The 16,500-nt window shown below is 35.6% G+C and overlaps 1 protein-coding gene across 1 annotated transcript in view; it reads left to right on the top strand.

Moving 5' to 3' along the window:
* The window catches only part of SYT6 (synaptotagmin 6), a 69,959-nt gene that overhangs the window by 48,390 nt on the left and 5,069 nt on the right, over positions 1 to 16,500 (top strand). The window contains exons 4-5 of the mRNA XM_072426113.1: positions 9,389 to 9,560; positions 12,436 to 12,586. Coding sequence (XP_072282214.1) covers positions 9,389 to 9,560; positions 12,436 to 12,586 — 323 coding nt within the window. The remainder of the gene's footprint in view (positions 1 to 9,388; positions 9,561 to 12,435; positions 12,587 to 16,500) is intronic.

The following is a 16,500-nucleotide window of genomic DNA, read 5'->3' as shown; positions in this document are numbered from 1 at the left end:
TAAAACGGCTGCTTTTTCTGTGGGCCAACAATTACGGATATTGAATGTTGTGTTTCTTAAGTTTTGCTTAATGAAAAAGCGCAAACCAAAGATTATTTAAGGTACATTGGAACTAATTTACTACTACTAGGTCTACCCTGACTTTATTTCTCAAAGCTTTTGTATGAGATTTTAAGCATTTATAAACATGATTTAAATCATGTGGCAAAGAACAGTTCGAAAAGAGGAAAACACCTCCCAAACACCCAAAAATGGCAAGAAATGGGGTTTTGGGGTATTTGGTAGGCCTTTTTGGGCATTTTGACCCTTTCTAAATGCTGCAGGATGCATTTGCTTTACAGCCCATCAATAAAACTCCCTGGTTATACTGGACTATTTGAATGAATGAGAAGGTAAACACTTAGGTAAAACACTGGGGAAACATACCATATAGACTAAGCCCAAAAAAGTATAAAATGGTCACTTTTGTAATTGTTACAGGCTAAAAAATGAGGTAAAGTAACAAAACCTTTCACCATGCAAAAAAAAAAAGTCTAATGAAAGTCCAGCAAGGAAAAATTAAAATTAAAACAGCATTTTTGTTTGTACCCGCCTGGATGATTGAAATCAAGACTGCATATAAAAAATAATAAGTGAAAATTTACTTTGTAAAATGAAAATGTTCTACTCCTAAGTAAATATATAATAATTCTCAACCTTATTGTGAGAAATTCTACTTTTTCATAAGTTGAAGTGAAAATTATTCTGCCTTATTGATCTTCTTAAAGTAGGGTAAACATGTAATTTAAAAAAAAATATTTTGGAACTTGGAACTCCATGTAACTATTTATTTTATTAGCCATCTAGATATCCAAACAAATGTGATATGAATTTGGTTGTCAGTTAGTCAGGTAGTTATTTGCACTTATTTAAAACATCTTGATTATTATATTATTACTATTATATCTTGTAATTATATAGCACTGACATATTACTCCACACTCCATCCCCATTTTTTTTAAATTATTATTATTAAAATTAATAATAATAATAATAATAATTATATATATATATATATATATATATATATATATATATATATATATATATCATAAGTACGTCTTTCCTTATTAACCCCCCTGGTGGTATGATTAATGAGGATTTTTAAATGCAAAGGCGGTGTATTTTAAAATCCTCATTTTAAATTTCCTGCCCGGTCCCACCTACCTGAATGACGGCCCCTCCCCCCTCCAGCCACGCACTCGCGAGCAGATGCCCGGCCGGCATCTGCTTTCCCTGACCCCGTGTCCCCACTGTTCACATGCTCGGGACGCAAATCCTGACCAGGTATCGCCAGCTTGCAGGGTAAGAAGACGCCGAACATCACAGGAGGACGCCACGAGCACTGCTGGAGGACGCCACTGGAACATGGGAACAAGGTAAGAGTTTTAACCTCCCTGGAAATTCCACCCAGAGTGTGGCTCGAGGTTAACGCTTTTGGTATGGAAGATCCACCCCGAGCCTCACTCAGGAATACCGCCAGGGAGGTTAATGGTGGTGGAATGCCTTGGAGGGGCATAACTACAAACTGGGCTCTCAGGAAATAGTCAAAAGGAAACTAGTGTCATTTTGCCCATAGAGGATGTTAAAGTTCTACTTTAACTTAAATGAACCAGTTCTTTTCATTTTTTTTGCAAAAACAACAGGTTGGCTTTAGTCCTCCAACCCCTTCCAAGCATATGCTTACCTTCCTTCATTCCTTTACCAAAGATCTATTCAACCACAGTGAGCAATCATACAGTCTCAGCACATAGTGCATTTATGTCACTGTGTAAATTGTCACTCATGCTACTATTTTTCTTTAGTTTATTGATATACAGAATAATTATAAGTAAGCATATTTAGAGTCTGAGAACAAGAACATTGGTAGGTTTTCATAGTACTATCAGGTTGTAACTTTTATTCACTCTTCCTCTATATCATGTTTAAGAAATGTTTACTTATTTAAGGCAGAATATGGTACTTTTGCCCTGAAGATACGCCATGTTTGATAACAATTTTTCCAGTATGCCGCTCAGTCTTTTATAAATTTAGCAGAAAAAAGCCCAACTTTAAATCTCCATTTTTGACTTAGTTGGGATGACCCTTTGACAGCCGGACCAAGCAAGATGCATTCTTCTATTATCTGTCACTTTCTTCATTAACAGATTCGGTATTTTATATATTAAAGATCTGGAAACATCTTCACACATATCACAACTTAAGGCATCAATTACAAGATTTACATCAGTAGCATCATTTATTCTCATCACCTGTGTCATACCTATCTGTAGCATCAACTCAACCTCACTAAGACAATAAATAGGTTTGTTGCATACCCCTGAGGAAGCCCTCGTGGCGAAACGCATCAGGTAACAAGACGTTACTTATGCCTATCCACTCTTTATACTAGAACACAACTGTTCAGTCTAGCTAATCTCCACCCCATGATTTTACAATGGGGGATGGTTTTCTGATGTAATACACCATCGTACTGATGTGTGATACTATACTGTAAATATTGCCTATTGAAAACAATATACAACTTTAAACAAGAGCCTGAGGCCCCTCTCTTTTCTCTTTTTACTTCTATTTCATTAGTTGGGATGATGTTCATGCCCCTGTAATACCTATTCAAGAAATAGGAGGTACTGGCATAACTTGGACAGGATGGGTTAAGCGACCCATTGCCACAGTTTCTATCTTTTTCCCCATCTACTAAAAATATGTAATGTTTTTGTCTGTTTCTCCTTTGGAAGGATTTCTCATCAGTTCCTTTCTGGCAGGCATAGGTGTAGGGATGCTGCCAACAATAAAACCATGACAAACACCGGCAGGCCAGCTCACATGTATGTTGTTCAACTGAGCATTTATGCTGTAGCAATACAACACATATTTTTTGGTTAGAAAACAATATATTTTGTCCTGACAGTTTGACTATTAAACAGAGGACATTTCCTAGCATTTTTCCAGAGAAATGTAGCTTTATCACCTTTAAAACCAATATACAGACACATCAGTAGCAATAGATGAATGAGTTGCAGCTGAATGCATCTTCTGAGACTCCCTATACTTACAGCTAATGTACAGTAACATAGTATAATATTGGCCAATTTCCTACTTAGGATATTTGAATTGTCAGGTTGGGTTCCAATAAATCTTCCTTATGTGTGCAGTTGTAATTCTCTCAGTTTTTTTTTAAGGCACTTATCTTCGTTTTTGAAGGCCCTTAGTGGGACATAGGTCTTGCAACAAGAAACAGTTATTTTCTTTTTTGCCCCCCAGTTTATCTGAATTCATCTGCAGAAAGCAGATATCCACATTTCAAACCAAGTTTAAAAAGATGAACCTTTTTAGGAGGTGTGTGTAGTCTACTATACCCAGGTTCTGTTATATGTTTGCTGAGAAATGGTGCAATAAATGTTGTTGTACACAGTATGCATCAGATTGATTGCTGTTTCAATGTGGTGATAAAAGCATAGATGTGTTTCCAGATAAATCATCAACTATTAAACCGAAACAAATCAACCTTGACTTTGGTCTCTAGTGTCAAGGTTTTGGATTAGATTTATCACAAGGATATAAGCATGTCACATTCATTTTCTAGTGTATAAGTTTAAGAAAAAGACCTCTGTAAATAAAGTCAGCTGCGCTGGAAACTAGGGACATTTGCTAGTCATAAAGAAAATACAACAATATAAACCATCTTTCTAAGTACCTGCTACATAGCAAGTGCTCTGTTGTGTGTGTACTGAATATAGCGATTTAAACACACAAAGTAGAATAACTGAGATTTCCATTCACTTTCCTACCAGCTAACACAACCCTTTTATGTAAAAATTACCTTCTTTTTTGGGGGGGATAAAAACAGGGTGAAGCCCCTCCCCGTCTGTCTATATTGCCAATGGTCATGCGTCATGCATCCCAGGAGGCTTCCGGCTGTTCCTTCTGTGCATGCCTGAAATTTTTCTTCAATAAGGGAAAAAATGCCAATCTCACTCATGCGCAGTGGGATCAGCACTCCTTCATTCCCCCATCTACTGCAGGCTACATCACGAGACTGCACACTGTGGGATAGGGCGATGTAGGCAGAAGGCGGGGAAAGAAGATGGGGACACCCAGTTCTTCCTCTACGCTGGGATGAAGGAGGATTCCAGGACAACCCGAGCCAGGAAGCCTCTGGAGGGATTGACGAATCTACAAAAATTATGGTGAGTAAATTTTCTTTTAGTTTACTTCCTCCTATAATTGTTTTGAGAATTAGGTGCATGTTTTCTTACCTGGATATTTTGCCAATATAATAATATTTCCAATATCATACTGACAATCTTAAGCTCCTTGCATTTATTAGTGCTGTTACCCTGCAGTGCACATCTTCAATTGACTGTTGGGCTACCTTTCACCTGCAAGATCATGTACCCATGTAAAGATACAGAGGAGCAAGCTCTATAATATCCATAGGTACCTTCATTTAATCCTAGCTATAACCAGTTTGATCAAGTACCTGTTCAAATTACCTGTGATGTACCTATGTGATGGGTTTGCAGCAGTGGTTTTATCTTCACTGAGGGGAATTTATATTTTTTGAATATAGTTCAATTTATTTTTAATGGTAGGATTTTAAAAACAGTTTCCTCATAATGGATTGTAAATATATACACTGCCAGGCTAAAATATTAGGGCAGATATTCTAATATTTTGTTGGACTGCCTTTGACTACGACATGTGTTACACATGTTAGCTTTCTGATAAGCTTGTGCAATGTTACAACATTATTTTCTTGTATTAATGAGTCGGACCGCTGTGTAGTCATCTCCAACATGACCTAAATATTCTCAATTAAGGTCTGGAGTTATGTCTCAATGCCTGTGCCATTAGGGAAAAAAATCAATTGGAATGGAAAAACTTGGATATTCGGTGAGGGGACAGCCATATATAATTTTATATTATATAGGTTTCAGTACCAGACAAAATAATTGATTGAAGTTGAAGAAATTTTAGGCTATTGCAAGGACAAAAAACATGAATTTTGCTAAGTGATCAGTCCAACCCATGTGAATATGCCTTCCAGCTCCTCCACCACTATGAGGAGCTTCTTAAAACCTTGCACTCTTTGTGTGGCTTTATCTCAACAGGAATCCAATAAGCAAATTGGGTAGCTAAGGCTTAAAGTAGAACTAAACCATGTTACTTACCTGTCCCCATTCCCTCTTCTTTCTTTACCTACTTCTTGTGTTCTTCAGCTATCTTGTTTAGCCAACTTTTGCACAGGTATGCAGGAATTCAATAATTCCTGGCATGCATGATAGGGCATTCCTGGCATACAGATATCCTGGCAACCAACATGCTCATCTCAGCTTTTTCACCAGAAACCCGAACCGATCAGGCAGGTAGGGGAAATTAGTACAGCGGGGATATTGCCTGTTCTTTTCTGCAACAATGACCTGCCTGATCATATAGTCTCAAAATTGGAACTTTAGTCCTGCTTTAATGAATAATAAATTTATTTTCTAAATTCTATAGACAACCTCAGCTAAATCTGTGTTTTGGACACAAATGGAGTACAGGCAACAATAAAATATTGACACAGGTGGTAACCTTACTAAAAATGATTTAGCGAAATAATACAATAACATTTAATAAATTTACTTAACTTAAAACACAACAAACCTTTTCTTTATTTTAAACACAAAAGTAAGGAAAGTACAGGACAGAATTGCATTACTCACCTTGTCAAGAGGTGATGATCTAGTAATAATAGGAAAACAACATGCATATAATTGCTTTATACTCCAGAGTCATACAAAACAAGATATCGCTCTGTGTTTCCGACAACAGCAGATAATACTCAAGTCATTTCTAGCCTAGGCCATGACCTACTAGCAAGAGAGCATGCATCTGAATCAATTTCATTTCTAGCAACCAGCAGTGCTCCAGAGCAGTCGTCCTGACAGGTGAAAGACATTCTTCCCAGGCAAAAGCTACCGTGGTTAATGTCATGTTATGCTAGCAAACTGTGCTTTTTTCTTAAAAAGAAAAAGCAAACTATTGTTTCAAAGAAAACTCTTAGCTAAAATAACTATTTATTATGATTTGTACAAGGGAAAGTTTAGAAATTTTGAATATTTTTTATTGTTTGTGATTTCCTGTCTTAGTGACAACCACACCACCATTGCTTGAAGAGCACCACAGGGAAAGAAAGTTAGAGAAAATTGCTCCAGTGAGGTCAAACACAGGAATAAAAACCCAATTAAAAAAATCTAGGTGATTTTTTCACAATTATTATATATATATTATAATATTATATATATATTTACATTTTTTAGCTGTTACAATCACCATGCTTTTCCGTTACGGGTTTGCAGTGTTAGACATACAGACATACATACTTTGCAAAGGATTATACCTCTGATTAGCTCAGAGTCTGACTTTTCATCCCCCAGTACTGTTGTGTAGAAGGCCACAGGAGGTAAAACTTTAAACATTTTACTAACTTAGTTTAAAATGCCCCCCATGTAATTAACACACTTGAGTAAATACTGTTTTTTACTGCTATATGTGTAGGTTTAGATTGTAATTTTGAAGAAAGCTGAAAGCAAATAACCTCATAATAACCTTAAGTAAAATCGTGTGAAAAATAAAGTACATCCTCTTATAATTCTAAGCATTTCAATATCATGACATATTACCATCTTTATTACCATAATTATTTAAACACACAACAGATTCCACCATGTCAATATTTATTTAACAAACATGAAGGTAAAGTAGATAAAGTGGATGTAAAATGGTTTAATAGTTTGTAGAACCACCTTTATGCAGCAATAATTTGATCTATTTGTTTGCAGTATGGATTTATTAGTCTCTCACGTCATTGTGGAGAGATTTCAGCCCAATCTTCTTTACATCATTGCTTCAGTTTTTCTGAGGTTTTTGAGGCATTTATGCACAGCTCTCCTAAGATCCCACCAAAGCATTTTGGCGGGTTGAGGTCTGGACTAAAACTTGATTTTCTTTGTCATCCATTTTGTTCTAGATTTGCTAGTGTTCTTGAGATCATTATCCCGTTGAACCACCCTATTCGGGTCAAGTCTTAGCTCTGACAAATATGTCTTCACATTTTACACTCCACTTTGGTCACCTGTCCAAAGGAGATTGTTCCAGAAGTTTTGTGGTTTGTTTAGATGCCATGTTCCTTTTAGGAAGACTAGGCTTTTCAAGTCTTCCAAAATAGCCATACTAGTGCAGTCTTTTTCTAATTGTACTGTAACTTTAAATTGTAACATGCTAGCTGAGGTTTGTTGTGTCTGAGATGTAGCTCTTGGTTATGTTTATTTTTTCTGAGCATTGCATGGTATGTATATGGAGTGAATATGCTGGGACGTCCATGCCTGTGAAGTTTGACAACTGTTTTAAATATTTTCCATTTGTGTAGAATTATGGACTAAGTGTGTACCTTAGCACCAATCTCTTTTCTAAGATCATTGCTAATGCTTTTCCTCATTGGCATTGTGTTAACACATTAAACTTTGTTTTTTAGAAGTGGCTACATTTGCTAATGATCACCTAATCAAGTGCATTTGATTAGCAACATCTGACTACTACTTACCCTCCAATTTTTTTTGGCACTAGTAAGGGTGTAAAGACCAGATGATTTTATTATGTATTTATTTTGCATTATATGCAAAACTGTTGATTTAAAAGAAAGTGTGCTTTCTTATTCTCATGACTGTAGATATAGGGGATTTAAACCACCAATGATAGCCCTTTAAAGTTATAAAATTACTTAAAATGTGTTTAATTATCAGTTTCATATGAAAAGACTAATGTTACATTTGAGATATCCCTATATCTAATAAAAATAACACATCATAAATAATTCATCTAATTTAACATGTAAAACTACATAAGGAAATCAGCATATTGGTATAAAAGAAATGAAAAAAAACATGCGCAGGCTGCTAAGCAGAGATTACTAATAGGATAATGAACTATAATTGGGAACAATGTGTATGATGAATGGACACTAAATAATTACACATAACAGTTGTGGTACATTAGCAGCCATTAAATTGTGGAAGAAGGGACATGGAGTCTTTACTGCCTGAATTATGCCTGTAGCCTCAAAGTTGTAATATAAAGTTTTGTGGCTCTGCAAAGTAGCATTATAGTCTATTTTAAAAGGACTGATGCATTAAAAGGGTCTGTGCATTCGGTGTTTTTTTGTTTAAAAATGAAAGATAGCGAACAGTGTTTGTGTTTAGAACATATGATTTTAATAATCAGAAGTACTGTAGGTTTCAATCAATTTACAGGTTTTACAAAACAGAGTCCTCATTACTCTACCCATTGCTAGTTTGAGTTAATAGCATGTTTTACCTCTTCTATCTAAACTAATACAAAATACAAAATGAAAATACATGAATAGGATCTATTTTACTTGCCAAATGATTAGCAGGTCATGATCCAGACACATTAGCCAGGCAGGCCATTTATTCAATAACATGGCAGTAATGTTTAGAATACAGCGTGATCATTAAACTCATTCTGGCCTACTGATGGGAAAATTGAGTAGAAATGGAATACTGTAGAGGTCATCTCTTTTTTCTATCTCAACTTTATGGTACCATGCCAGTTACATATATTTTTTTAAAAAAAGACATTTAATTAAACTGTACAATTTAACAGGAAAGTAATATTCTACAGCACTGAAATAATAAAACATAAACAATATATTCCTCACATAAAGTACAAATAATATAACAATAGTAAAAAACTAGAAAGAATAGCCCCAAGGATCATGCCATTATATTTGACCTTGAAATTCACTACACAATTTAGTCCAAAAAAAGTCACTACAGTGATTGTGAGTGGTTGGCAGTGGGTGACGGTCCATATTTCGTTTCAACCCCAGGTCAGTTCTCCGGGATCTCCAGGATGGTTAAGAGTTATACAATAACTCACAGGAACCATATTTTACCCAAAGAATTCCCCTTTTTTCCCTCCATTTAACCCGCATGTATGTGGGTAGGCAGCTCAAATAGATGCGTGTTATTATTCTGTTATTATAAATCCTCACCATCCTCACCTCCAACCAGAAGCATTAAATCTATCTGAAAATTCTAGGTGATGACTTTTAAAGCTTAGGAAAGACATATAGCTGGAAAGAACATATGACAATAAAATGGGTCCCGTGTTAGTCATTTATCCTTTCTACAGCTTCACATTATATACCGTACACAGTAGCAGATTTGTATTATTTTAAAACAATGTGGTATAAGTTATAATTTACCTTTATTTGTTGATTTTTGCATGCAGAATCTTCTAAATGTAAAACATGTAAAACAGAATTTTCTACATTTCTCTACAGATCCATATGTTAAGGTGTCCCTCCTTTGTGATGGGCGCAGACTAAAAAAGAAGAAAACCACCATTAAAAGGAATACCTTGAACCCTACATATAATGAGGCCATTATCTTTGATATTCCTCCTGAGAGCATGGACCAAGTCAGTCTTCTGATCTCAGTCATGGATTATGATAGGTAGGCAATCATTTATTCTCATTAATATACTGCTCTGGTGATGAGGGAGATGCCATTATAGATAAATATGTTATCTTGACACAACTGTATAGGTAATAAGTATGTAGATTTTCAAAGGTTCAAATATTCTATAATGATGTCTTGATGATAATGACAGCAATGATGACACTTATTCATTTTTATTAACGCTTTATTATTACATATCATCGTTATGGTTTAACATACTATTGTATCACCACCTATGCCATTTCATCTTTTCCTGGTTCAGCAGGATATTGCTTGCAAAGCCACGGAGATGCTTATCACTTTGGCCAGGCCAGTGGATGTGCAGTCAATTGATATAAACCTATCCAACAGACAGCATACTCCTCATCTGACAAATAGCTTGGTGGTGTGGTTTTGTAACCCAGTGTTTCTTAACCCATTTTACCCAAGAGGAACCCTTAAAATAATTTTCAGAACCCATAAATAATTGGGAATCCAAGGGAAAATGCCCCTTACATTGATGAACATTTATACACATGCTCCCTAAAAAATGATGTTAAGAATGCTGTCTTTATCATTGGCATGTTGCCATTGGCTACGTTAATTGGTATTGGATCCAAAACTAGGTACACATCATCAGACATAAGCAACAGTTTAGGGACTCCTAGCAGCCTCTGAAGGAACCCTAAGGTTTCACAGAACCCTGGCTGAGAATGGTTTCAATAATCTATATTTTGCTTCATCAAGAAAATTAACATAAGATAAGCAAGTGTAATCAGAGTACAGTATAAATGCACTAAAGGTGTAGTTAGATTTTAAGTAATGTATAAGAAGAACAGTTTTGTAAATTATGAACACACATAAATATAGCAAAGTCATCATGGAATGAATGTATCCACCAAAGCTTACTATTAGAAGACATTCATAGTAGCATGAGACTACTGTTTAATCAGGCATTCAAATAAAGCCTAAAATGTTACAGGTTAATAGCTAAAGATATAATTAAAGTAAATCCTGATCATGTGATGTATGTTAGATTTTCTACATTTATTTGATATTGACCATTATAATACCTGGGTACAGAAATTACGAATGGAAGGATTAAAGGTAAATGTTTGCAGGGGAATGAAGAACTAATTCATGAATATAAAACAAAGTTTATTTATAACAAAACATATTAAAAATTGGGAACCTATGTAGTTTGGAAGATAAGACAGTTGACAGAGTACTAATAGCAATGATATACAACACCTGTTTTTATCCCTAAAGTGTATACATAAATTATTTATATGAGTCCATTTACATAAACAATTGTATGCAATCTCCCCATGCCTTACATAGTGTGCCTGATTAATTAAAGCTCTCCAAGGCTGAAGAGGATACACTTTCATCAGTGAAGCTGGGTGATCCAGCAAACCTGGAATGGATCTGGTCCAGAATTCAAAACATTTGCTAGCAAATAGTAAATTACATTGAAAAAATCAATTCCAGGTTTGCTGAATCACCCAGCTTTGCCGATGAAAGTGTATCCTCTCTAGCCTTGGAGAGCTTTAATGAATCAGGTCCATTGTCTTGCCCTGTTTATGTGCAATGGATCTTTGTACGTGCATGTCCTTCAATAGCTGGAACTGGAGGACCTGAAATAGTGCATTGGGTGGTGTTGGTGGGTTATATCGTGAATACAAGTTCTATGTGTTTTGCTTTCAGTTGTCTAATGCTTCTTGGTGTTTAGTCTCTTCCCCACAAATTTGCTTTAAGTTAGCAGTAGGTTTCCATGAGGATCTATCCTGGACCCATTTTTGCGAAACTATTTATAATGATGTAGTAGAAAAAATGCAAAATAATTCTGCCATCCTGCTTATGGCATATTATTGTGAATAAACAAACATCCTGACAAATGGCTAATGGCAGTTAAATTGCAGATGAAATTTTAACTAGTGGTATCATAACAAAATAAAGCATGCTGTACTTAAGTCATAGAGTAAAGCAGCTCAGTATCTAACTGCAGTATATTCTCAGCACAAAAAGGATCCTTTTTTTGATGGAATATTAACAAAAATGCAGAACTGAATTTTATTATGTCACAATCTGTGAAACATATGAAATGTTCCGCTACTAGTTGCATTTTAAGTGCTGAACATTTGTAGAATCTAGTGCATTATATGCAGTTAGCTCATAGAAACCAAAAAAAATTCTATTTTTTACCTTATTTAAAAAGGTTAGCTATTCTTTTTTTATAAAGTAAAAATGTTGGTGATAGGTTCACTTTAAACTTAGTTCTATTTTGAAAGGTTGAGCATGAATATGTGCCATTATCTTGCTTAGATATGAATATATATTATGACATTACAACTGTTTACCTAACAATAGGATTTACAGTTCTTTTCAGCCAGTTTTGAAGTTCACGCCAACTTTGCCACTAGGTGCGACCATTTGAAACCTTATTTCTATGTGAGCTTTGTTGCTTCCTGTGTTACATGGCTTCTTAATAACAAAAGCGTGATAATCCTAATTCACTGTCAGATGAGCAGTACTGAGGCAGAGACATGCAAAGTTATAAAATTTAACCAGGAAACACAGGGCGGGTAGTAGAAGCATTAGATCTGCAGTGGGTAGGGCACAAACTATGGCAGGAAGCCAACACATGGGCAGTAATGCAGCTCACATTTGGGTAGGATTAGTATTCAGGCAGGGGAAAGATCTCATCTTGCCCAGAAAATATTTATCAGAAATGCAACAGAATAAGTTGGCACTGTGCCACTGGACATATGAATTTTGCTTGTAAAAGTGGCGACTCAAGATAGCCTTTATACCTTAAAAACATTTCCTTAAAACCTTAAAGAAAAGTACATACATGACTAATATAAACATTTCCTTGTATTGTTTTTAGGGTTGGCCACAATGAAATTATCGGAGTATGCAGAGTAGGGAACAGTACAGAAGGACTTGGAAGAGACCACTGGAATGAAATGTTGGCATATCCAAGGAAGCCTATAACCCATTGGCATCCATTGGTGGAGATGAAGAAGTCATTCAAGGAGGTTTGTTATATTATTCATATTTTCATTTTTATTTATTTCATTTTTTTGAAAGATAATAAAATAAAAAATGCCCTAAAGCCTTACTGTCTCTTAACAAGAAGTTTAAGTAATGTAAAGCAGGATATAAAAGTCATTAACTGTTTTATTTGTATTTATTCTATGTCATCAGAATGCATTGATAACTATCTTGCCTATATCTAGCATTCTATGTACACAGCTGTATCCACAGTTGTGCAACTGCTTACCTTAATTTACACACAATTGCCACCGCTCATTAGTATTTATAAATTACCCGGTAAATGTTAAAAAAAATGAACACCAGAAAAAGCAAATTCACACATGGGGTAAATCAATTCTCAATATATAAAAAATCAGTGAAGGAAATCATGGCTGATAAGTAAACCAGCAATCATGGCAAACCTGTAACATATTTGGAAGTTGTAGGTTAGTTGCAGATTAAGATAAAGTACAGGAGAATTAAAAATAGTACTTAGCACCTAAAGATGGTAACAATGCACCTGGGGGGGTAACTTCTGCCTCTTAGGCTGGGTACACACATCCAATAATTGTCTTTGGAAAGGCGATCACGATCTTATCCAAGGACAAAACACTGCACGATGCATGAACAACAACGTGGTTCTGCTCTATGTAGAGGGGTAAACAATGAAACAGCACCACTGCGCTGACTCCTTTTTACTTTCACAATGATCGTTCCTCGTTTGTCATCCATGGATCCACCAGGGCGGTCATCGGAACAACTGACAAGGAGCGCTGTACACGCACCAGATTCTCATCCGATATCAGCCCTGAGCCAAATATCAGACGAGAATCATCTGATGTGTGTACATAGCTAACAAAACAAAACAAGATGTCGACAAATCTCTTTTAAAGGGATGAATTGGATGAACAAAAAAACTTTTTACATAAGGTTAATGATTTGTTGGTGAATTGATTATGGATTTTGGGTGAATCCTGTTAGTCTTGCCTTTATAAAAAATACTTTAAATGTTATAATTTTTTTTGGAAATCACACTGAAAGTGCAAATCAGGCTTATATAAAAAAAATTGCTTACAAAGTTGACAAATCAAGTTTTTTTGAAACGTAGTGTTGGGCTTTATTTGAAGGTTTGTAATAGATTTTTAAACATACACTAGGGGAGGGTTTTCAAGTGGTACTGTGAAAATAAAACTGCCAGGAAATTAAATTTGTCTAGTCTCCATTTGAGTGTATTTATGAACGATTGCTAATGGCTCTTTAGTTCACTTAGAAATATCTAGTGGCTCTCTGTGCCGCTGTTAACACAGAATCAAACACTTGTTATATATTCTTACAAGAGCCTGTTGCTCCGTCTATGCTCTTAAACCACAGCCTGGATTACAAAGCACAATCATCAGATGAGCATAATCGGAGCTACATTTAAAATAGGCTTGTGCCCCACGTATTTGTTTCAGTTATATAAAGAAATTGTAAATGGTTAAAATAGAGGGATAATTTACAAAACATGAAAAAAGGCCAAAAAGGAGCTTATTTTCATGTAAAAAAATATGCTTTCAAATTTTGGCTTAGACATGTAGGTCCATTCAGCTGAGCATCTGAACCCCATTGATTTGAATAGAAAATAAATGTCATTATAGTGGTTATTTATAGTCCCAGGAGAGTCAAAACAGTATTGAAATGCACCAAAATACCATACAACTTTGGGATTTTAAAAAAGAGAGGAGATATATACATCAGAAGGGAAAGTTTGGGGGCAACATGGCAAAGTCTTTTAATCCTCCCTACAACTCTCTGGGGTCCCTAAATCTTATTTACAATGTTATGGGATCCTAAAAAGGTCAGTTATTAACTGTAAAAAAAAATGGACTTCCCATGAAGCATGTACCATTGTAAGCAATGATTAAAGCTGTAGCCTTCATGCATTCTTAGGTTACAAAAAAGTTTCATCCCTTGAGTATAGAGTAAATAGGTATAACCATTCAATTAGCCCACAAGTTTGGACAGGAACATCAACAAGCCCTTTTAACAACAAAAATCAGAGCAGAGGAAGAAGGCGTTGGGGGGGGGGGTTACTAAAAAATATGCAGGTCTCATAGCAGAGGCAGAAGGGCTAAAGAGAAGTCATCCTAAAACACGAGTAAGGTTTCAAAGCTGAGGCAGAGGGCCTGGAGGGGTATCCTAAAATATAAATGTAGCTTAACAATGATGGCTGCTCTGGTGTACGTTAATTCTTTTTTATTACTGAAATTAAAAGTGGTGACTGACAAAAGCTTATAATAAACACACCACCTAAATGTGGAATCAAATTCTTCTTTTCCACACAGTAAAACTAACTATACATGTCCAGAAATGTTTTTTGGGGGGCTAACATTAACAATGGTTACCAAAATCGCTGTAGAATTCAGACTAAGTTCCAATAATCAAGCCTGAATGAAGAAGACCACTGCTAGTCCCAAAACAGGTGCCCCTGCACAGAGAAGTAGAAAAAGTAGTAAGTGTTCAGTATCAGCCCCTGGGCAATGCGGCAGTGACCTGACTAGTAGAGGGCAATAGTAGTTCAGAGTAAGCCTGTAAAAATTCACAAGCTCCTAATTACATGCTAATTGCATTTCTCACCTACCTAGTCCCAACACAACTTTCAGTCCCTACAGCAGTGCAAATGTCATTCCTGACATCCTATGTTTTCTTTCTAATAGTAGCAGCACAGCCAAACAGGAATGTAATATTCACACTGAATTGACAAGGAGAGCTGTATTGTAATACAAAGCAAATTCCTTAAAAAAAAGAGAAAATGCTCACAGCCGAATTTAATAACTAGACCATGCTCTACATAAACAGAATAGTCTTGCTCAACAATGAACCACTGTGGCTCTTGGCATGGTTTGCATTTTCGCAACCTTTAGGGAAACAGTCCAATTGCAGATAAAAAGCAGACCATATTGAGTCATCATCTTCTACAGAGAGACAGTAACCCTAAAGTCCAGACAGATTTAGGCAGAAAATGATTTCAAATAGAAATAAGAAATATACCAGCTCGTGTATTCCTGTTTTTCTGAAAGTTGGAGCAGCATTTTTGATATAAGTTAGTTGGTTTACTAGATAACAATTGGGTTATTGAAGCAAGAACAAGTTTTTTTTATAATGTAATTAGATTGTGCCACTAGGCTATGGGCTTGACCCACACAATAAATCCTGTTTTTTTTTTTTTGGTGGAACTCCAGATGAATACATTATACCAGGCCACCACTGGAAAATGACAGCAGCATAAGATATTTACTGATATCTTTAGCATGAAGAGGTAGTTCTATCTATCATCTCCACTGTAGATTATTTGGAGTCCTTTAGGTAATAGGGAAATCAAACTAAACTATTTTTGTAGCCCCTCCTAAAAGTGACTGCTCATATAGAAATTCAGCTGCGTCAATTCATGTTTCTTATATTCCGTTTAACAGCTAGTTGTGTGTCTGTGTTCCTGTCTGTTTGAAAACAAAAAATACACAGATACATTTTAAAGTACAGTAAGGGGAGGATTTACTGCTGAAATGAAAATGAAGTTGAATAAACAGGCTTTTGAATGGATATTTTACTAGCTATTTTACTATGTTGTCCCCTGACTTACCAGTGCATTTCAGTCTGAAGTATAAGTAAAGAAATGTTAAGGTCGACATACAGGAGCACCGACTTTAAAGATGTTCACAAGACTTTATAAAATAGGATGCATATGACCATGTATGTGTGTATAAAATAGTTTTTTACAAGGTATAGCAGTTGGGGGGGGTCCCTCTCAGACCATGAACAATAACTTAATTAAGTAAAGCTCACTGAATTTTAAACTATTCAAAGTAGACCTAGAAAAGATGCCCACTATTCCCTGGAGTGGTTAAAATGTTTGTTGTTTAAAACAAATATTAAAAAA

This window comes from Pyxicephalus adspersus, chromosome 1, assembly GCF_032062135.1.
Source record: "Pyxicephalus adspersus chromosome 1, UCB_Pads_2.0, whole genome shotgun sequence".
In the NCBI taxonomy this organism is placed as follows: Eukaryota; Metazoa; Chordata; class Amphibia; order Anura; family Pyxicephalidae; genus Pyxicephalus; species Pyxicephalus adspersus.
This window is presented reverse-complemented; position numbering and strand designations above follow the sequence as displayed.